The sequence below is a fragment of the Lampris incognitus genome, chromosome 8 (genome assembly GCF_029633865.1).
Source record: "Lampris incognitus isolate fLamInc1 chromosome 8, fLamInc1.hap2, whole genome shotgun sequence".
Lineage (NCBI taxonomy): Eukaryota > Metazoa > Chordata > Actinopteri > Lampriformes > Lampridae > Lampris > Lampris incognitus.
The window spans coordinates 16,750,636-16,774,138 of NC_079218.1; the positions used below are offsets into that span (position 1 = coordinate 16,750,636).

The window sequence follows — 23,503 nt, forward strand, 5'->3', positions numbered from 1 at the left end:
TCTGATGTCTGTGGTCATGACGTCTTTCAAATGACTGGTGTTAGCCCACCTTTAGATCATCACAAGACACCTGCTGGACCCCCTGCAGTTTGCCTACTGGGCAAACAGGTCGGTAGATGATGCAGTCAACATGGGACTGCACTACATCCTGCAACACCTTGACTGCCCAGGGACATATGCAAGGATCTTGTTTGTGAACTTCAGTTCAGTGTTCAACACCATCATCCCAGAAATCCTCTCCTCCAAACTCTCCCAGCTCACTGTATCCACCATCTGTCAGTGGATCACCAGCTTCCTGACAGCCAGGAGACAGCAGCTGAGGCTGGGGGAAGTCACTTCTGGTATACAGAGAGTCAGCACTGGTGCTCCTCAGGGTTGTGTCCTCTCTCCATTGCTCTTCTCCCTCTCATCATCATCATCATCATTATCTTGTATTTCTTCTCCCTCGACACAAATGACTGCACCTCCAAGGACCCAGCCATTAAATCATTGAAGTTTGCAGATGAGACTACGGTCATCAGACTCATCCAGCCAGGATGGTGATGAGTCTGCATATTGGCAAGAGGTTGAGCGGCTGGTGCTCTGGTGCAGTCAGAACAACTTGGAGCTGAACATGCTCAATACTGTGGGGATGACAGTCGACTTAAGGAGATACCCCTCAGCACTGCTCCTCCTCACAATATCCATCAGCCCTTTGTCAACTGTGGAGACCTTCACATTTCTGGGAACTAACAATTTCCAAAGACATGAAGTGGGAGACTAACATCAACCCCATCCTCAAAGAGGCTCAACAGAGGATGTTGTTTCTGTGGCAATTTAGGAAATTTGGTCTGCTACAGGAGCTGTTGAGCCAGTTTTACACCACAGTTGTTGAATCTGCCATGTGCAAATCCATCACAGTCTGTTTGAACTCCTACCCACTGGCAAGCGCTACAGAGCAATGTGCTCCAAAACCACCAGACATAGGAACAGTTTTTTTCCACAGGCCATCTCTCTCATGAACACTTAACAGCATGGTGCAAGAACAGACATTTATTACGTAAATATGACGCATTGTAAGTAGCCCCCCTCTGGTCAAGATGTCTCACATACATATCTACGATGTGCACCGCCTCTTTTTAAATCAGATGTGCAATAAAATGTTTGTGCAATACAAATGTACAATTGTAAATACACATACAAAAGCTGTATACTGGTTACAACCACAACAATACAATTGCTGGTATTGTTGTGGTTGTAACATATGTATATAATATAGTATGTAGTTGTGCGGTGGATGGTAGGTGAATATATAGTGTATATTTTTGGTATATAAAATCCCAGTGTTATATAGTGTGAGTATATAGCATTATATATGGGCATGATGGGTTTAGTGTGTGGGCAATATAGTATATAAGGAATATGGTATAATATATGGACATGGTTTATATTCAACCATAACAAAACTCTGTATAGTGACATACCTGTTATGTGTACATGCTTGCCTCCAATGTCCCGTTGTTCCATTTATTTCTTCTGTTTGTGTGTGTGTGTGTGTGTGTGTGTGTGTGTGTGTGTGTGTGTGTGTGTGTGTGTGTGTGTGTGTGTGTGTGTGTGTGTGTGTGTGCGTGCGTGTGTACGTGTGTGACGTATGTAAGTGCTAGATGCTGCTGTGAACCGGTGCTGCTGTGAATTCCTCATGTGCACAGGCACATTTGGTCAATAACGTTGATTCTGATTCTGATAGAGTCAACAGTGTCCAAAAGAATTAAGGAAGAGAAAGTGAATAAGATGGGAGCAGAAAAGGTATCGTCGTACGCTGAAGCTGCTAGAATTGAGAGAAACAATGAGAATGATATGAGACAAGAAGCTAAGGAGGACAAGTCGGTCAGGACACATGGTGAGTTTTACTTTTGCAAGGATCAGATGAAGGGTTTGGCCTTTTTGGCAATGGTAATTAACTGTACTGCTGGAGTAGAAAGGGAACCTGAGAGAATTGACATAATTGCAGATGCAGCAAAGACAATTCTGGGTGTTGTGGGAGTTTCTGGAGAAGGTGTGCAGCAGCTGCTGAGAGAGGCTTTTAATTCCTCTCAGAAATCTGTAAAATAACTAGTTTAATTGAGAAGATAGTTTTTTTCCCCCCAGACATTCTGGTCCACTCTCCATTCCAGTTGGTGGCGGTAGTGCACCAAATCATTGCCAGCAGACGACGACGACGAAGAAGAATAAGACCCCGCCTCCACCCCGCCAAAAGCAGCATGGCATTCAAGATGTCTAAAGCTAACGGGCTAGAAACCGCTTCTCTGAACGGGGAGCCGGCGGCGAAGCGGCCGCGGGAGCACGACAACCTGCGCAGCCTGAAGGAGCCGCAGGATAAAGTCACCGTGGTCCCTGGCGCGCAGTGTGCAGATGAGGGCAAAGGAAAAGCGGTGGACTTGGTTGCAATGGATGCGGGGCCGCGCAAGTACGAAAACCTGCGCAGCCCGAAGGAGCCTCAGAATAAAGTCACCGTGGTCCTTGGCGCGCAATGGGGCGACGAGGGCAAGGGAAAAGTGGTGGATTTGCTTGCAATGGATGCGGATATCATATGCCGGTGTCAGGTAACGGCGACATTTTAGTATAAATGTCGAAACATTGTGTGATGTCGAAACATAGTGTAAATGTCGACATTCAGTGTAAATGTCGTTAGCTAAGTTATCAACCCGATAACTTAGCTAACCTAGCCTGGTTTGTTTAGCACTGTGATTTAAATGTGGCCTGGTAGAGCAATACTTTAAAGTTAGTGTATATTCGTGACGCAGTCAACCTTGTCTGTCTGTTGCCCCCCCCCCCCCATACGAAGGTGGCTAATGATAGCTAGGCCATTGCTTGCTCTGTGTTGTTGATCACCCCTGTTCTTCTTCTTGGCGTCAGTGTTGTTGGTGATGGTAAAAAAAGAAGTTAACACCGAGGTTAAATTGATTGTCATTCCAGGGAGGAAACAATGCAGGTCACACAGTGGTGGTCGACTCAGTGGAGTATGACTTTCATCTGCTGCCCAGTGGTGTGCTGAACAAGAAGGCTGTCTCCTTCATCGGTATGTAGACCTCCTTCCTTCATCACATATAGACATTGATTTCATGTTCAATACAAATCATGTTAGATTAGCCTCTAATTTGATTGATCTCTTCATAACAGGCAATGGAGTTGTGATACACTTGCCTGGTCTTTTTGATGAAGCTGAGAAGAATCTACAGAAAGGCAAAGGTAGGATAAAGAGTTTGTTAAACAGGTGTAATGGCAATTAAATGTAGCAAATGCTGGTCCTGATCAACATATACGTGGTTAACAGACTGTACGCAGATTGCTTGCTTGCTGGTTGTCCATCGTGCCCGATGATGACCATCTTCTTCTATTTGTGGGTCCTTTGAGGGCTCAGATAGCAGAAGATACCTGCGCAGACATGGTTTTTAAAGTGGCATGGGGGGTGCGCTTCTCCCAACGCCACATGACTTGATTGTAGAGGAGATGGCAAGGGGGATCCCTAGACGACCGGCACCTCCACACAACTGAAGGGGGCTGCCGGAAATCCAGTTTTTCGGAAACCGCCTCAAAGCGTACCGCCACAGCTTGCTTTTCTGTTGGGGTGAGCTCCCTTATAGCCTTATGTCTTCCCAGACTCACCCACAAGGCGGCGGTTGATAGGTGCCAGGGCATGTCCACCAGGGTGGGCCTGCACACCATATCTCTGGGGCCCACTGCTGCTCCGAGATCCCCTGCCAAATTAGCCTGGGGCCGCAAGACTCCAGTTACCACGTGTGGCCACGGGGAGGCCTGGCAGGAGTCTTGGTGAAGGAGAGGCTATGTACTGGCAAGGGAAGGCGTACACGCTAGGATACTTCCCTATTCGCCACAAAGGCTAGCCAGCGGCAGCAAGCTAAGGGCAGGAAGGACACAAGCGGGTTGGAAGAACACATGCACCTTCCCTCCAACTACACACTGCTGCACTAGACGCATCACAACACCCTGTGTGTATGTACACACACACACACACACTGTACGCAGATACTTGAAGTTTGACGTGTTTTACTTGTTCCAGGACTGCAAGGATGGGAGGAGAGGTTAAAGATATCTGATCGTGCCCACATTGGTGAGTCCGCATGTCACCCTGAGTAACATCTTTCCACATTTAAATAGCACTTTTTTGATGTTCGCTACAATCTGCTTGTGTAGTGTTCAACTTCTATCAAGCTGTTGATCGGATCCAGGAACAGCAACGGCAGCAACAGGCAGGGAAAAAGTAAGTCTGGTACACTATTTCAGCTTCAAGCCCTCATCATATCCTTCTTTAGATAGACCACAGTGGATTGTTTAATAGGCGATATTGTTCATCTACTGATTTTTGCTTTTTTAATTTTATTTTTTGTTTCTACTTAAGTTTGGGAACCACACAGAAGGGCATTGGTCCTGCCTACTCATCTAAAGCTGCACGGAATGGTCTACGTGTCTGTGACCTTGTTTCTGATTTCAAGGTTTTTGAGGAGAAGTGAGTGATTCTTGACATGTTATCAACATGGTACAGAACCAGAAATATTAAGGATACCTAGTTTAGAGATAGTGTGTCAAGGATAATTGAAGTAATATTTTAGTTGCTGTAGCTGCTAAAAAAATAAAAGCTAGCTGATAAGATTTTGTTTTCTCTTTTCTAACAAAGGAATGTAAGGGAAATGGATCAGTATATGTAAAACGAATAGTTGCAAAGAATAGTTCTGTGTTTCTAGTCAGTATGCCAACTTTAAATGTGTTTTTAGAAGCACAGCAATTTGAAAGTTTGTGGCTTTATAATGTTGCATCCTTGATGCATTCATTTTTGTCTTGGCAATGCTGTGATGGTTAGCTTTTTGACTCAGATGGGACTGTATGTGTTTTAATTTTCCTTAAATATATATTGACCTGTTTCAATAAGCTATAGATTTTGATGCAAGTATGTGTCATGTCATTAACTGCTTTTTGACAAGCCACAGTTTTCTTCTGCAATAGAGATGTTACCTTTTTGCTTCACAGAAAATAATCTGCTTTAGTGGTTAAGAACTATCATTGCTGTAAGCCATTTTGTTTGCTGTAAGCCAACATTCGAAGCATATGACAGGGTGCCGAGAGAGGAGGTGTAGTATTGTATGAGGAAGTCGGGAGTTGCAGGGAAGTATGTAGGAGTGGTACAGGATATGTATCGGGGAAGTGTGACAATGGTGAGGTGTGCGGGTGGAATGACGGATGGGTTCAAGGCGGAGGTGGGATTACATCAAGGATCAGCTCTGAGCCCTTTCTTGTTTGCAATGGTGATGGACAGGTTGACGGACAAGATCAGGCAGGAGTCTTCTGTGGACTATGATGTTTGCGGATGACATTGTGATGTGTAGCGAGAGTAGGGTGCAGGTTGAGGAGAGCCTGGAGAGGTGGAGGTATGCACTGGAGAGAAGAGGAATGAAAGTCAGTAGGAGCAAGACGGAATACCTATGCGTGAATGAGAGGGAGGACAGTGGAATGGTGAGGATGCAAGGAGTGGAGGTGACGAAGGCATATGCATTTAAATACTTGGGGTCAACTGTCCAGAGTAACGGGGAGTGCAAAAGAGGTGAAGAAGAAGAGTGCAGGCAGGGTGGAGTGGGTGGAGAAGAGTGTCAGGAGTGATTTGCGACAGAAGGATACCAGCAAGAGTTAAAGGGAAGGTTTACAAGATGATTGTGAGACCAGCTATGTTATATGGTTTGGAGACAGTGGCACTGATGAAAAGACAGGAGGTGGAGCTGGAGGTGGCAGAGTTGAAGATGCTAAGATTTTCATCAGGAGTGACGAAGAAGGACAGGATTAGGAATGAATACATTAGAGGGACTGCTCAAGTTGGACGGTTTGGAGACAAAGCAAGAGAGGCAAGATTGAGATGGTTTGGACATGTGTGGAGGAGAGATGCTGAGTATATTGGGAGAAGGATGCTGAATATGGAGCTGCCAGGGAAGAGGAAAAGAGGAAGGCCAAAGAGGAGGTTTATGGATGTGGTGAGGGAAGACGTGCAGGTGACTGGTGTGACAGAGGAAGATGCAGAAGACAGGAAGAAATGGAAATGGATGATCCGCTGTGGCGACCCCTAACGGGAGCAGCCGAAAGTAGTAGTAGGTTGCTGTAAGCCATTATGGACCTGGTTTGTGTTGTTGTATGAAATCTCTAGATAATGATAAAGTTGATAGGACCAATCCCCTTGTAACTATGTTCTTCATCCACTTGATTTATGGACCCAGTTTGAATTGATCCCAGTAGAATATTTATCACGTTTGTCTGAGAAACATGGAAAAATTGAAGTGATTAAGAATTTTAACTGTTTCATAAAAGTCCAAATGGCAAAAAATCTGTCACATTTAGATCTCATTCGCCAGGTATTGTATGGGTTGTTTAAAAAAAAAAAGAAGAAAGAAATGGGAGTAGACACTGAACTCACCGTTAAGATTTTTATATGAAAGGCCATACTTTACTCTGCATACAGCTTCTTCTGTTGTCCATCCATTCATTATCCAAGCCGCTTATCCGAAGTCGGGTCACGGGATGCTGGAGCCTATCCCAGCAGTCATTGGGCAACAGGCGGGGAGACACACTTGACAGGCCCCTTCTGTTGTTCAACAAGAAAAACAATTATGATATGGACATCATCCCTTTTGGTACTAGTATGAGGAGTCTGTTTACTGTTAGGAATATTACATCTTGCCATTTCTTTTCTCCAGGTTCCGCGTGTTGGCTGAGCATTTTCTGACCATGTATCCCAACCTCAATATTGACATAGACAGTGAGCTTAAGCAGTTGAAGGTGAAGTTTTTAGCCAGTGTTTTCACTTTAATGTTATTTTATTTATTTATTAAGGCTGCATATATATATATATGGCTGCCAAAGCTATTGAAATGAATAATTAAAATTATTCATTTTAATCAAATTAAAATAATTTAAATTAAAGGGTGAAGGTGATGTTTGTGTGTTTGATAAAGTTGTGCATGGTATCTAATATTGCACAGTATCCAGTGTGACTGCCTGTGGCAATTATATTTTTTTGTTTTCCATGATATTTCACTGCTGAAGGTTTGAAATGGTAGCGGCGGAAGTTCCATGTTTCCCCATTTACCCAGCAACTTCTTGTCACTGTTTTCGCAGGGTTACGCTGAAAAATTGCACCCTCTGGTGACTGATGGTGTGTACTTCATGCACAAAGCGCTTACTGGGCCCAGTAAGAAAATACTGGTGGAGGGAGCCAACGCTGCCCTCCTTGATATTGACTTTGGTGAGAGACAATGAGTTTGCGGGTGTGCACGTAGTTAATGGGCTACTTTGTGGCGCTAATTTGCGTACTACACATCTTTTTACATAGTTATCGGCTGTTTTCCCTCTCCATAGGGACGTATCCCTTTGTGACGTCTTCAAACTGCACTGTTGGAGGAGTGTGCACTGGCCTGGGTGTGCCTCCTTCATACGTCGGTCGGGTGTATGGTGTTGTCAAAGCTTACACCACTCGGGTGGGTGTCGGTGCTTTCCCAACGGAGCAGAACAATGTAAGTGAAAAGACACACTGCTAAGCCGTCAGTGCATTTACTGTTCTAGTTCCACTTTGTCATGTGTAGAATACAATGAAATTCTTGTGCTCTGGCTCTCTCTGCCTTAACACAAAGGATACAAGGAGAAAGGACACCATCCTAAAATTAAAAAAAAAAAAATATATATACAGTACATGATAATACAACAATGTAAGGTCTGTATGGGTGTGTCAGCTGTTCAGGAACCTGACTGCCTTTGGAAAGAAACTATTACTGAGATGGGTGGTGTGTAGATGGAAGGAGCGAGAACAGAATGTGAGCGGGTTGGCTGCTGTCCTTAATGATGTTTAGGGCTTTCCTTTTGCAGCAAGTGGCATAAATATGAAGTTGTGGTAGCTCTATGCTAGTGATTTTTGCTGCTGTCTTTACAGTCCTTTGAAGCAGTCTGCAGTCCTGAGCAGTCAGGTTGCAAAACCATACTGAGATACAGCCTGTCAAGACGCTCTCGATGGTACTGTGATAAAAGTTCGTAAGAGTTTTGGCACTCATAAACAAAACTTTTGAGACCCCTCAGAAAATACTGTCTGCTGTGCCTTCTTGAGGATGCAGTTGGTGTTGAGAGACCATGTGAGGGTGTCTGTGATGTGTAAACTGAGAAATCTAAAACTGTTCACAATTTCAACAGATGACCCATTGATGGAAATAGGAATGTGATTTCCTCTGGTCTTTCTAAAGTCAACAATGATTTCTTTTGTCTTACTGGCATTTAGGGAGGGGTTGTTATCGTGGCACCATATGGTTATGCATGTCATCCCCTCTGTCTCCCCTGACTTTCCTGTCTTTCTCTCTCGTATTGCTATCAATTAAAGACAAAAACTAATCTTTAAAAAGCATAACTTTTATCAATACACAACAATCTGACATGGGTATATTACAATGTGTACTAGAGCAGTATGCGGAGTAAGTGAGACGGTGTCATCTCCAGATCTGGTGGAACAGTAGGCAAGCTGTCATGGGTAACAACAGGGATGTTACGTTTTATATATGATACAACCAGTCTTTCCAGGTACTTCATAATAAGAGGTGAAAGCAACAGGTTGGTAATCATTAAGGCAAGAGACAGGTGTTTTCTTAGGTACAGGCACAATGATGGTTTTCTTAAAACACAGTGGAACCACACACAATGACTCGGACAGGTTAAAACCTGAGATAGCTGAGTGTAACATGCATTGAGGACACGGGAACTGTCTTGGCCAGCAGTTTTATGAGCCTTAACCCTTTTTAAAAGTTTTCAACATCCGCCTCCGTCACCTGTAGATCGACTTCATCGGGTGGGAACTGAGCTGTTGTCACTGGGCCCCAAATTGTGAGCTTCAAAGCAGGCATAAAGTATTTAAGCTCATCCAGGAGGGGCAAATGTGTCTATAGGCACACTGGGTTTATATTTGCCATCCGTAATCACCTGCAGTCCGCTCCACATGCGCTGCGAGTCACAGCCACTGTAGTCATTTTCCAGTTTGTCCCTATATTGAAGCGGCGTTGATGGCTCTCTTTAAGTCATACCTGGAATTTTTGTAGCAGTCCTTGTCCCCCGATTTAAAAGCAGTTGTACGCTCTCTCAACCTTAGGTGAATTTCGCTGCTAATCCAAGGCTTCTGGTTGGGGAAGAAGCGAATAGTCCATACTGAGCTAGTCATCCACACACAATCTAACATAGTCAGTGACCAATTCAGCATACTCATCCAAACTCGAGGCTGAATTATTATCACTAGAACGACTGGGATTTCACTCCTACCTAAAACGACCATGGGTGGTCAAAATGACAGGCGGTTTTTAAACTTTATATTCTGCCAGATAAATACCCAGTTGAGATATTAATGCATTGCATATGTAAGTATTTCTGTTGAGAAACGACTGACACCAAAATTAAAATTTTAACAACTTTAATACAATTTTTCAAAGAATTTAAAATCGCCGCTCTCCCACGCCTGTAAATACTGCAGCGCCTCGGTGGTAGTCATGGTGCGTCTGAAATGGCGGATGTACCCAGACATGTTGGAAATTAGGGATGGGCAAACGATCAAATTTCCTTGATCGATCATCGCGAAAATTAACGATCAATTATCGATTGTTAATTACTTTTAATGAAAAAAATGCCTATGGCACAAATGCCAAAGAAAGCGTGTTTTTCCTCAATTAAATCTTTATTCATCAAAGGAGTTAACTTATAGTACAACCACAATGCTTTTAAACAAGGTAGTTAAAGTTTAACTGTTTAATTGTAAAAAACCGGCATATCACATTCCGTCACGACGCATAAAAAAGGCAGCCACGAGTCCGGCCAAGTCAAATCTCTTCACAAATTTAAGAGCCGATGCTGTTGTGCTCTTAAACACTATTGAGCCTCTTTGAGATACAATTTCCCACAATATAAATTGTATGTAGGCTATGTATAAAATATGCAAATGAAAAAATAAAAACATTAGGCCTACTTAGCGCTGACAGTTGTTCACAAAATGTAACTTTGAACGACTCCAATAGGCCTCCATCTGAGAGAGATAAAATAAATAATAGTTATTCACATAAAGGATAACTGTCCACAGTCCACTCTTAACAAATTCAAGTAATTCCAGCCTACTGGTTTTTGTTCAGCAAGATGAGCATGTTGACATGCTCAGGGCTGAGACGTGAAAAATCAAGTTTAGATTATTACTCTGTACTGGAGAACACTAGTGTGTTTCTAGGACAGAGCAATGAATGTCGTGAAGGAAATGACATGACCAACATACGTCATAAATAGTGACATGACGTGTGCCATGACGCGCAAATTACGCGTAGTCATTTTGACCGGTCATGGTCGTTTTAGGTGGATCTTATCATAACGGTTTTTTTTTTTCATGCAATTGATCGAAAACTTATTTTAATGCAAATATAGACAATTTTGGGAGCATTCAGGGAGCAGCAGAGCTGTATCTTTTTTTCCTACAAAGTTGTTATACTTTGAAAATCCAAAAACGGTCGAAATGACCGCCTTGGTCGTTCTAGTGTTAAAGATTGACCAGTCTGTTGATTCAAAACATCCCTGAAGTTTAGATCGTGTTCTCTAGTCCAGTACTGTGCTGTCCTCACAGTGGGCTGCACAAACTTCACTTTCTGCATGTAGGCAGGAAGCAAAAGCATGTGACAGATGGTTAGATTTTCCAAAGTGGGGTCGTGGGATAGACCTGTAAGCTGCCTTGACCATGGAGTAACAGTGGTCGAGTTTTCCTGCCTCTGGTTGGGCAGGTGACATATTGGTAAAAATTTGGTAGCACAGATTTCAGGTTACAGTGGTTAAAGTCCCCTGCCACAATTGAAATGGCCTCATGGTGCAAATTCTGCTTGCCAGTGGCTCCATACAGTTTGTCCAGTGCCGCTGTGGCAGTATGTAGACAGCAGTTAACAACATGCAGGGGAATTGCCCTGGCAGATACAATGGTCTGAACCTTTACTGTTAGTTGTTCCAACACTGGCAAACAGGACAGAGACTATTTCCACCTCAGTGCACCATGAGTTGTTAACAAATACCTAAGTATACACCACCACACCCTGCCAGTAGTCGTCATGGAACAGTCCATGCGGTGCACAGAAAAAAACCTCTGGTTGTATAGCCTTATCAGGTGTATTAGGTCCCAGCCAAGTCTCTATAAAGCAGAACACACAACTGTCCTTCATGTATCTTTGTGAGCTTACTTGGCAATGAATTTCATCCAGCTTGCTGTTGAGGGAGTGCTCCGCACTGCCAGCTGTTTCCAGCTTCCGCCTTTGTGAGATTGATGACTGCTGTTTATTCTCTTACTAGCTCTTCTCTATATTCTGCCCTAACTTCTTCATTTGTTCTACTGATTTAGCTATTTTATGTGTATAGTTCACTTATCGCTAGATTCTCTAGTTTTCTTTTTTCTTTTTCTCCCCAATTGTACCCGGCCGATTACCCCACTCTTCTGAGCTGCTCCACCCCCTCTGCCGATCCGGGGAGGGCTGCACACTACCACATGCCTCGTCCAATACATGTGGAGTCTCCAGCCACTTCTTTTCACCTGACAGTGAGGAGTTTCGCCAGGGGGACGTAACGTGTGGGAGGATCGCGCTATTCCCCCCCAGTCCCCCCCCCCCCCCCGAAGAGGCGCCCCGACCAACCAGAGGAGGTGCTAGTGCAGCGACCAGGATACATCCCCACATCCGGCTTCCCACCAGCAGACACGGCCAAATGTGTCTGTAGGGATGCCTGACCAAGCCGGTGGTAACACGGGGAATCGAACCGGAGATCCCCATGTTGGTAGACAACGGAATAGACCACTATGCTACCCGGGCACCCCTCTCTAGTTTTCCTTCTCAAACTACTCTTGTGTTTAGTAAGCAGCCTCTTGTTCCTAGTTTACCTGCCATCGAGCTTTGTCTAGCTTAGTAGTTAGTGCTATTGTATTTGCAGTCACAGTAGCTTCGTTAAAATGATGGTTTGTTGAGACTGTTCTGCAGTTACAGATAGGTTGTCTACCAGAGAGAAGTGTCCGTGAGTTAGAGCAGCTTCTTTTGGCTAGGATTACGTTAGATGTGACGGGCACTCCAGATGGCCTTAGCCACGGGCCTGACAGCAGACCTGCTATTGTTAGCACTAGCTCAGTCTCGTTGGCAGATGCAGCGGAGTTTGTCTCTGTTTACCGGCATGGCAAGGCTCGCAAGAGCAAGCCACCAGTCGTGTGGCTTTGCCTGCAGTCACTTCTTCCGACTGCACACCGCTTTTCGCTCCTCCACCAGCCCTGTTAGTCGTCTTACCGGCCAGCGTGCCTCTCCCGCTCCTGTCGACAGAGAACACACTGCTCTCAGGATCGCGGGGTTGCTGGAGCCTATCTCGGCAGTCATTGGGCGGCAGGCGGGGAGACGCCCTGGACAGGCCGCCAGGCCATCACAGGGCCAACACACACATCTAGCTTGGCATCCCCCTCATCACATTTTCTCCATTCCATTCCTCCATTCAATTCCATTCTATTTTCTCTTTTAAATATATTATAATTTTGTTATCCTGTTTCAGTGTTATAGCCTTCTCTCATACATGTGACTAATGTGTGGTTATTATTTATTTATTTTTGTCTAAATGATGATGGTGTTCACGTGGTCCTTTTTAAAATTAGGTTTAACGCCCATATGAGTAGCTTCAGAAATGAGCATGCAAGAAATGCAACGGCCTTACGTCGCCACATTTGGTCATTGGGAGACAAGAATATCGTTTACTCTACATCATGGATAATCCTTGCAAAGAGTAATACATATTCAGTTAGAGGTAAAAGATGTAACCTGTGCTCAGCAGAAAAGTATTTTACTATTTGCAGGCCTGATATGTCCACCTTGAGTAGTATAAACAAATTGGCCACCAGCTGTAGACGCCGAAAAAAAGATCTCCTTTGTAATTACAAGTAAAATGTCTTTATTATCCCCCCCCCCCATTAGATTATACACATGTGACATTTATTAGTTTTTTTTATATATATACTTGTTACGGAACACTCAGGAAGGACTCAGGCGCAGACACAAAACTTGCTTACAACTGACTTTGGAGTTTATTACAGGGGGCCAGCTAAGGCGAAAACACACAGTGGAGGGAATTGGGCTGGGCTTCCTTGGGCTGGGGAAACCGCACCGGGGGCAGAGACCGTGGGTGATGGAGAGAGCCGGGCAGAGCAGCGATCTGGAGCAGGTGAAAATCTGGAGAACATGGACCGCAGACAGGGCAGGGTGACTGCAGTGAAAAGGAGGATGTTAATCAAACAGCAGGTTCAAAAATACTGACAAAAACAGACTTAGTGAGCAAGGGCTGGATGCAGTACACTGATGGATCAGAAGCTACGATCTGGCAGGGTGGAAGTGGCAGTGCTGGTCTTTTATAGCAGGTTGGTTTGATTAAGGAATGTGTTGCAGCTGGTGAGGCTCTGCTCACCTGTCTCCACTCACACACAAACACAGAGAGACTGACACTCGGGGAGTGGCTCAGGTTAAGCAGCCTTTGGAGGCTGTGGAAGGAGGGACAGATGTAACAATATTTTAACTGCCTGTCCTTCCAACTGTGCCCCAACACCACCCCACTATATGATTTACATAAATTGCCCCATTTGACGTTACCTTGTTGTTCTAAACGTATGCTATTTCAACAGTGACCTGGTCATTTAAATGCATTTTCAAAGCAAGCCCCAGCCCCTTACCCCATTGGTTGTAATGTTTTCTACCTGACCATTGGTTGCTGTGCATCGTAACTACCTACCCCATTGGTTGTAATAGTTCAAATGTTTTCTCCTCTGATTGGTTGCTGTCCACCGAAATAAGGGGCGTGACGCGGGGAAACGTAAACTGTGTGTTTTCTTTGTTGAATCACCTTAGCAGCTGATGAGTGCGCGACGCACAAAACAAGCTTGTACTGCTATGTATTTAAAAAAGAAAATTCCTACATAAATATTGATATTCCGCTGCTCATTAGTCGAGCACTATACGTGATGTGTAACGCTATATATATATATATATATATATATATTCATGATATAGCCGTCCGGTCCTTGTATAACCAAAGTGAGAGCTGCGTCTGCAGCCTCGGCACAAAGTCAAACAGGTTTTCGGTAGGTGTCTGTCTCCACCAAGGTTTTCCCTTGTCTCCGATTCTGTTTGTGATATTCATGGACAGGATCTCAAGGCGCAGCCAAGGTGAGGAGTGTGTCTGTTTTGGGAACTTCAGAATTGCATCTCTGCTCTTTGCAGATGATGTGGTTTTGTTGACTTCATCAGAACGCGATCTCCAGCGTGCACTGGGGCGGTTTGCAGCTGAGTGTGAAATGGCTGGGAGGAGAGTCAGTACCTCCAAGTCTGAGGCCATGGTTCTCTAAGGGAAAATGGTGGATTGTTCCCTCTTGGTTGGGTATGAGTTGTTGCCTCAAGTGAAGGAGTTCAAGTATCTCGGGGTCTTGTTCACGAGTGAGGGTAGGATGGAGCGGGAGATTGACAGGAGGATTAGTGCAGCATCAGCAGTAATGCGGACGTTGTACCGGACCGTTGTGGTGAAGAAGGAGCTGAGCCGGAAGACAGCTCTCAGTTTACCAGTCAATCTTCGTTCCATCCCTCATGGGATGTCATGGGCTTTGGGTAGTGACCGAAAGGGTGAGATCGTGGATACAAGCGGCTGAAATGAGTTTCCTCCGTAGGGTGTTTGGGCTCAGCCTTAGAGATAGGGTGAGGAGCTCGGCTATCTGGAGGGAATTCTGGGTAGAGCCGCTGCTCCTTCGCATCGAAAGGAGCCAGTTGAGGTGGTTCGGGCATCTGATTAGGATGCCTCCTGGGCACCTTCCTTTGGAGGTTTACCGGGCATAGCCAACTGGGAGGAGACCCCGGGGTAGACCCAAAACTCGCTGGAGGGACTACATGTCCAACACCTTGGGATCCCCCAGGAGGAGCTGGAGGACATTGCTGGGGGGAGGGACATCTGGAGTGTCCTACTTAGAGAATGAATGAATGAATGATTCATGATATAAGCATACTGCAGTGATGTCAAAGCTTTATGCCCACCATTGTGAAGTGGCTGTTTGTCAAGGGTTGCCCCTTCTAAATAAAATGCAAGTTTTGTAAATACAAAATCTCAAACAACAAACTACAAAATGAGTTTACTGTCTACTGTGAGTTTTGTGTTCATTAATGAAGGTTGTAAAAAAAACTTGACTGCTTAAACAGTTTTCCAAGTGCCCCCCCCCCCCCCACACACAGTTCTGTGCATTCTTATTAACAGTTGCTAAATATATATTTATCTCTTTGCCATGTTGTAGGAAACCGGAGCTCTGTTACAATCCAGAGGGAGGGAAATTGGTGTGACTACTGGCCGAAAGAGGCGCTGTGGTTGGCTGGATCTGATTTTGGTCAGATATGCCCACATGGTCAATGGCTTCACCGCGTAAGGGAGCAATGATAACTATTGCCTGAAGCCTTTTGTTCATAATTCAAGTCATGCTCCATGCTTTTGTTACCACTGCCCTCATATGACACAGTAATTGCTCCCTCCTGCAGAATTGCTTTGACAAAGCTTGACATTCTTGACACACTACCTGAGATCAAAGTGGGTGTGGCCTACAAGGTTGATGACCAGCCTCTACCTTGCTTCCCAGGTGGGTGATGAGATATTATGTTAAGTTGGACTGACATCAAAACACGATTCTATTGTTTTGTTTTTTTCTGAACTAGTTCATAAGAAAGTGACAATTATGTGTACATTTGGTGGCCATTTATCCAAATGTAGTCCAACGAGCTTCAGCGAATAACTGGACGAATGAATGCATATTGAAATTGAATTGTAATTATTAAAGTTGGGGTTTTTCGCTGATTGTTTTTCATTCTCAATTTAATTTTAATGCCTCTGTATGACCAACATAAGCAACTGAGACTATCAGCAAGAAGATTAGGTATTGCTTTATAATGAGTCTAAATCGTTATATGCGGGTTGGATTCCCTGCAAAACCTGACAAAAGAGATTTAGAGATTCATTATGTCATTGCTGTATGTTTTGCAAACATCTGTTAATCTTTAAAAATCAACTACATTTCCCACTCTGCTCTTCAAAAACATACACAAGCTACCAGGGGGCAAATGTAGATCTTTGCATTGGGCGGCAATGCTGATGTGAAATGGAGTTCTTCTGTGAAACACTGCCACTTTTGTCCACTGTCAACAAAAATTCAAAATTCCTCGTAGCAGCTTTGACTGAATCTTTTCTGTGAACATAATTTGCATACCTGTGTGCATCTTTAACAAACACCCCAGAATAGAGTATATGCCTCTTATTTTCCCTCAACACGGCTCAGATTTTAGAAGTGAGAATTTTTTAACTTTAACAGGTTATTGTTTAATGGCAGGATATGCAACATGTCTCGGTTTCAAGAGTTTTTGCATGTTTAATAGTACAAACTAGTCAACATTACTCTGCTTATAAGCCCAAGTGAAATTAAGCTAATGAACAAGGAGCATAAGGTGTGACTTGTAATCTTATTTATAATGTGATGCCGTACTCTGTATGTTTACATTGAAGTGCAGCATTTTGGTTTTCTCATGTTTCTGCTGAATGTTTTGCTTCGGTAAGGAGCTATCCTGGGCATTTCTCACTCCAAATTTGTATTGTCATAAGTACTTGTTTACCTCTGATCTTAAATGAATGGATAGCATTTAACAGGTATACAATAAATTTAAGAAATACAATAGTTAAGCTAATGAACACAGGATAGAAAAGTGCATCTGATGGTGCAGTGGGCTGTCACAAGCGAGCAACATTTTGGCTGACACTCCCAAGATGCAGACGTTTTGAAGTGCCACTTATGTGTATTACGAGATCATATAAACTGATGGGCTTATTTGCATTCAGGATTATTTGTAAGCTAGTCTAGGATATCCCCCCCCCCCCAAGATGCTAGTCATACTGTCCTGGGGCTAATTTTTGGTGAGAAATGATGAGTTGATAAATCAACAGCTTTTCCACGGCACCATGCATCAGTTACAAAAAGTCGAATCGGTCCATCTGGACACAACATTTATTGAGCGAGAAACGTTTCCTCACTCATTTAAGTGACCCCCGTCAATCTCAGCTGACTGCAGGTACCCCCACCCTTATAAACAATACAAGGCAGCTTTATTTATATAGCACATTTTATACACAAGGCCAACTCGATGTGCTTCACATAAATAAAAAAAAACATACAATAAAAAAGGATTTAACAAGTAATTCATAAAAAGACGTGTACAACGGTATAATGACCGAAAACAATGATTGGTTTCATATGCAAATTGCTGTGACCATTAACTAGAGTTAGAATGGCCATGTGTACTATTCACAGAGAATTTGGGAATGGTTGCAATCACAGCATTGTAAGATGGTGACAGATGTACTCTTGCCCCCCAGTTCAGGGGTGGTCGTTCCCTCTTCACATAGATGGCCTCTTTGACTCTGTTGCCATCTTACAATGCTGTGATTGCAACCATTCCCAAATCCTCTGAATAGTACACATGGCCATTCTAACTCTAGTTAATGGTCACAGCAAACTGCATATGAAACCGATAGTTGGTTTCGGTCGTTATGCCACTGTATTGTTCATAAGGGTGGGGATACCTGCATTCAATTGAGACTGAAGAGGACACTTAGATGAGTGATGAAAGGTTTCTCTCAGTAAACGTTTGTGTCCAGATGAACCGATTCAGCTTCCTGTGATTCTCTTACCTGGATTATGGAGCATGCATAAAGCCATGCATCAGTTAGGTTTCCTTCTCCATTGAATTCTAATCTGCCTCTGTTGTAGCTAACATGGATGTTTTGACGCGAGTGTCTGTGGACTATGAGACATTACCAGGCTGGTGCTGCAGCACAGAGGGCGCGCGGAGCTTTGAGGAGCTGCCCCCCCAAGCACAAAACTACATCCGCTTCATAGAGGACTTCTTGCAGGTGCCAGGTTGGTGAAGTGATGCTATCTCAATTGATGGTTTAGTGGTGTCTTTATTTGAAGAACCCGCCAGTCATACCCTTTTTTCTTTTTTCCTATTCTCTTTTTAGTGAAATGGGTCGGAGTCGGCAAATCCAGAGAGAGCATGATCAAGCTTTTTTGAGGTGTCGGAAAATTTAACAGAACTGATGGACTTCTGCTCCCCTGCAAACGGAACAACCGCTGAAGCGTTTGAAACGTAATCTCTTGAAGAAAATTAATCACCAGCAAAGTTAATTATGCATTTTGTTTGTAGTTGCTTGTTGTGGTTCACAATTATGGTAAATTCTTCAAAGATATAATTTATGCTGCATTCCAAAAGAGATTTTCTGTATTTATTAGGGTGTTGATTTCTCATTGCAAGTGGTTCAATCAGGCTTTATTTGATTTCAGTTGAGTGTAATCATTTCACATTTTGCTTTATTTTTAAAGCAGAATTTTACAGCCTCTTCTCAGCATACACTTTTTCTCCATGTTATTTTAGAAGAGCCAATGTTGAACAGATATAACCTTGACTCCGAAGGAGCGTATGATGAAGCACGAATGACTGATTATCAGGCGAAACGATGAAAAGGGATCAAGTTCAAATGTCTCGGTCATGAGATACGCTTGTCAACATTTTTAATGTATGGTTTTAAAATTGGTTGTTAAACATTCATTCTTTATCCAAGCCGCTTATCCGTATTCGGGTTGCGGGATGCTGGAGCCTATCCCAGCAGTCATTGGGCGGCGGCGGGGGGGGACACTCTGGACAGGCCGCCAGTCCATCACAGGGTTGTTAAACATCTCCATTGCTTTTCAATTCTAGAGAGGAACATAAAAAGTACAAAGACTTGTCGCCATTATGGTCTTGTCAAAAGCCCCTCTAAATGTTTTCTCATCACGCTTCAGTGGTGGCGGATCCAGCAGACAGACATTGGGCGGTGTTAAAAGGGTTCATGTAACCCTTCTAAAAGTAGAGGGCCTTAATGTACATACACTTAAGATGCATTGCAATACGTTACGTTTAATATTGAATACATTTTGTTGAAACGATAAATAACTTCAACTCATTGTGTTTCAATGAAGACTCAATAAATGTGAAATGTCAAGTTTGTTGGTTTGTATACTGTCATCTTTATTATTTGTTGTGTTATGTGGTACAATTGCATTGTGTTAACCTTAATCTGATGACAAAATATAGTTACTGTCAACAGTCACTGGAAGCTTTCGTTTTAACTCGAGACTAAAACGCTTGTAATAAAACATGAGTGTTTTGCTGTGAGAACTTCCTCCCCACTTTGCATCACAGGGATGTGCAAATAGGGCCTTGTCTGTTTCTTGTTGTGAAATTAATTTAATATCGTCTCAGATCGGGGCGTCCGGGTGGTGTGGCGGTCTATTCCGTTGCCTGCCAACACGAGTATCGCCGGTTCGAATCCCTGTGTTACCTCCGGCTTGGTTGGGCGTCCCTACAGACCCAATCGGCTGTGTCTGCAGGTGGGAAGCCGGATGTGGGTGTGTGTCCTGGTCGCCGCACTCCTCAGGTCAGTTAAGGCACCTATTTGGGGGGGACTGGGGGGGGGGGCAGATGGACTGATCCTCCCATGCGCCACATCCCCCCTGGCGAAACTCCTCACTGTCAGGTGAAAAGAAGTGGCTGGCGACTCCGCATGTATCGGAGGAGACGTGGTCTGCAGCCCTCCCCGGATCGGCAGAGGGGGTGGAGCAGCGACCGGGACGGCTCAGAAGAGAGGGGTAATTGATTGGGTACAATTGCGCGGGGGGGATCCAAAAAAAAAAGTTGTCTAAGATGAAATCTGAAATCTTAAGTGTTCACAATGATGATTACATTATAAAGCAGTTAATATTTAACAGCACTTATAATGCAACCTCCTCAACCAACATCAGTTAGTTTCTAGTCCGTAACCAAAAATGACTGCTGGGCCCATTTGCTGTATTGTTACGTTTCCTCTGCCCTTCTTAGTAGTTTTTTAATGTCAGTGTAGGATGAGTCGGCTTTCTACTTATGTAATCCTGCTATTGCAGCATTATGACCGTCAGTGACAGGTTACTGATGTGTCACTTGTCAGACTGGCTTGACCTCAGTATGTCCATAGGAGTTGAAGAGGTGGACTAAAGCATCTCCCTCTCTCAACCTTGTTATTCCTCGTGAACGGCACTACATTATGTGTAGCAGGTACAGCACTACTATGTCGGCTGTCCAAATAACAGTATCGAGAACAAATACACCCCGCCCCATCCGCTGCATCCATCAAGGCTTTGTCAAAAGGAAAATGTTCTGCGTCGGTATTGATTTACATGCCACTTAAGTGCATCCTCGCCGGTTTTCTAAGTAAATTCAAGAATGAAACAAGGAAGCTGTTGGCACAAACGCAATGGACAATGTCCATTACATATTGATGGATTATTGCGTTGTACTGACTTTTTTTTTGTTGTTGCAGTTTCAAACTATATTTTGTCAGGTGGCAAGGTGATGTGACCCATAACAACAAAACATTTGCAGCCGATGCAGTTAAATTGCAGTTATGTGACAAATGAGAGGAAGCGGATTTATTGACTTGGAGGGGGCCCGTACGAAGGGCACTGTAAGGCAGCTACCTGTAATTTTAGGGCTGCATGGTGGCCCAGTGGTTAGCACTGTTGCCTCACAGCAAGAGGGTCCTGCTGGGTTCGAACCCCAGGCTGTCCCGGGTCCTTCCTGTGTGGAGTTTGCATGTTCTCCCCCGTGTCTGCGTGGGTTTCCTCCGGGTGCTCCGGTTTCCTCCCACCATCCAAAAGACGTGCATGTTAGGGTTAATACTCCTGTCTGTGCCCCTGAGCAAGGCGATGGGAAGTAGAACTGGAGTTGGTCCCCGGGCGCTGCAGCTGCCCACTGCTCCTATACAATAGGATGGGTTAGATGCAGAGGACACATTTCATTGACCTACAATGACAGAACAAAGTAGCTTTCTTCTTTTTTTGAGTTATACAAAAGCAAGTTTTCCTACCCATGAAACCGCATTATGGACAATGACGCTGTGCTCCCCTCTGCTGTTGTTGACTTTTCCATCTCCGTGTCAAACCATGCAAATCTGGCTCACAGGGGCCTTGAGCTGTTTAGCATCACAGAGGACCGATAGATCTGACAGTGCTGCACAGCCCTGAATGTCCTCGCTCCACACGGATGGTATAATCTTTCATGACTTGTTTGTGTATGTGAGGTTAAAAAAGTCACAGCTTCCATCTTTACTTCCACTACTCCAACTACGACTCCTCCTACTTTCAGCTGCTCCGGTTAGGGGGCGCCACAGCAGATCATCCGTTTCCATCTCTTCCTGTCCTCTGCCTCTTCCTCTGTCACAACAGCCACCTGCATCTCCTCCCTCACCACATCCATAAACCTCCTCTTTGGCCTTCCTCTTTTCCTGTTCCCTGGCAGCTCCATATTCAGCATCCTTCTCCCAATATACCCAGTATCTCTCCTCCACACATGTCCAAGCCATCTCAATCTCGCCTCTCTTGCTTTGTTTCCAAACCGTCCAACCTGAGCTGTCCCTCTAATATACTCGCTCCTAATCCTGTTGCAGCGAAAATCTCAGCACACAGCGTCCATCTTTAATGTGCTTCTTTCCCCTTTTCTTTCATTGTGAAGCAATTTAAAACTGTCTGTGAAAGGTGCTATATAAATAAACTTTACTTACATGATTACTTAATGACAATGGTTTTCAAATGATGCTGCTGCTAAGGCCAAATGAAATTCGTATCTGACTGTTATTTTTCCCTTTACCCTGCTGCAATTTGAAGCATCGTAAAGCGCTACCATTATTTTTCTATCTTTGGTTCTATATTCATGTAAATCTCACATGATTTTTGAGATCAGGAATATCCGGTGATCCGTTTGGGTCTTCTAAAAATCACCTCATCATCCATCCATCCATCCATTTTCTGAACCGCTGATCCTGCTCTCAGGGTCGCGGGGATGCTGGAGCCTATCCCAGCAGTCACTGGGCGGCAGGCGGGGAGACACCCTGGACAGGCTGCCAGACTATCACACAGGGCCCACACACACACACACACACACACATTCATACCTAGGGACAATTTAGTACAGCTGATTCACCTGACCTGCATGTCTTTGGCCTGTGGGAGGAAACCGGAGCCCTCGCAGGAAACCCATGCAGACACGGGGAGAACATGCAGACTCCACACAGGACGACCCGGGATGACCCCCAAGGTTGGACTACCCCGGGGCTCGAACCCAGGACCTTCTTGCTGTGAGGCGACCATACTAACCACTGTGCCGCCACCTCAACATCTGGATAAATGTCAAGTAAAGCCAAGAAAATCTATTTGAATAATAATTGCTCGCCATCTCAGACCACACCTGACCCGCATGTCTGTACTCTCTTTGCAGGAAAAAAAACAAAACAAAACAGGAAACCGGAGTGTGGACTGGAGTCTCTCATGAGCAGAATCAAAACCAAATCAGCTGAAAGAAATGACTTCCAGCCGAGGCGTGTCTTTGATAGGAAGGATTGCATTAAGGTAATGTATCTACATCCCCATCTCTGACATACACACCTTGCAGTTGGCCGACCTCGGTCGTGTGTTTTATTAGACTCTCTTACTTCGCCATCTCCTTGGTTATGCTAGCTTCCCCGCCCAGTTTAAAAGCTTTTCGATACTTAACAGATTGGATTAAAGAGCAAAGTGGATTCATTGGCAAATCGATGTGAGGTGTAAAAGTATGCTGGCGGTTCTCAGATATTCTGCTGTCTGAGTTATCGTTCATCGGGCCCTTTTCACAAAGAAGTACTTGGAATGTTGATCAGATTTATCCCTGCAAGGTTCACTGGGCAGAACACGTCTTCACTTGGTGCTCCAGTTTAATTTACTACTCCAGGTGCCGGATCCTAATGCACTTAAAAGTTGTGTTAAAAGTTACTCTACACCGGTTGTAGTTCACTACTGTGAAGAAACAGCAATTCCAATATAGTAAACTGGATTACAAGTAAGAAATGCATTTTGATTGGTTTCATCTGATGTTGGATTTTTTTAGCCTACACTGTGTACAGAATATCAACTCAACTGATTAGATATGTTAAAGCAAATGACCATTTTTAGGTTGCGTAAACTCTTGCTTGTGTGTAGAAATGTCACGATCAAACTGCATTTTTTTTTTTACCTTGGTTACCCCCCAGCTAAATTACTATTCATACAACGTCATTATAATACCTTTCCTTTTGTTTTGTTTTTTTCTGAAACTGTCTCGGGTTGCAAGCACCAGTACGAATGTCCGTACCAACCTGTAACAGAAAAACTTCTATTTTCCGTTGTTCCCTCTTCGGAGAGAGCGCATCTTCACTTAGATGAGCTAAAATTGCAGACGTTTGCTAACCAGTCAATTTCCAGACATTGAAATCCATGCATCATCAGAAATGCAAGAAGATGCGAGAAGGC

At 44.1% G+C, this 23,503-nt stretch overlaps 1 protein-coding gene across 1 annotated transcript; it reads left to right on the top strand.

Moving 5' to 3' along the window:
* Positions 1-2,236: 2,236 nt before the first annotated feature.
* Positions 2,237-19,279, top strand: adssl (adenylosuccinate synthase, like). Its single transcript, XM_056284611.1, has 13 exons — positions 2,237-2,582; positions 2,956-3,058; positions 3,160-3,228; positions 4,061-4,111; positions 4,195-4,261; positions 4,400-4,507; positions 6,735-6,816; positions 7,156-7,282; positions 7,396-7,550; positions 15,371-15,495; positions 15,609-15,706; positions 17,882-18,031; positions 18,133-19,279. The coding sequence occupies exons 1-13, from the start codon at positions 2,241-2,243 to the stop codon at positions 18,183-18,185; spliced, it is 1,530 nt and encodes a 509-aa protein (XP_056140586.1). The 5' UTR covers positions 2,237-2,240; the 3' UTR covers positions 18,186-19,279.
* The last annotated feature ends 4,224 nt before the right edge of the window (positions 19,280-23,503 follow it).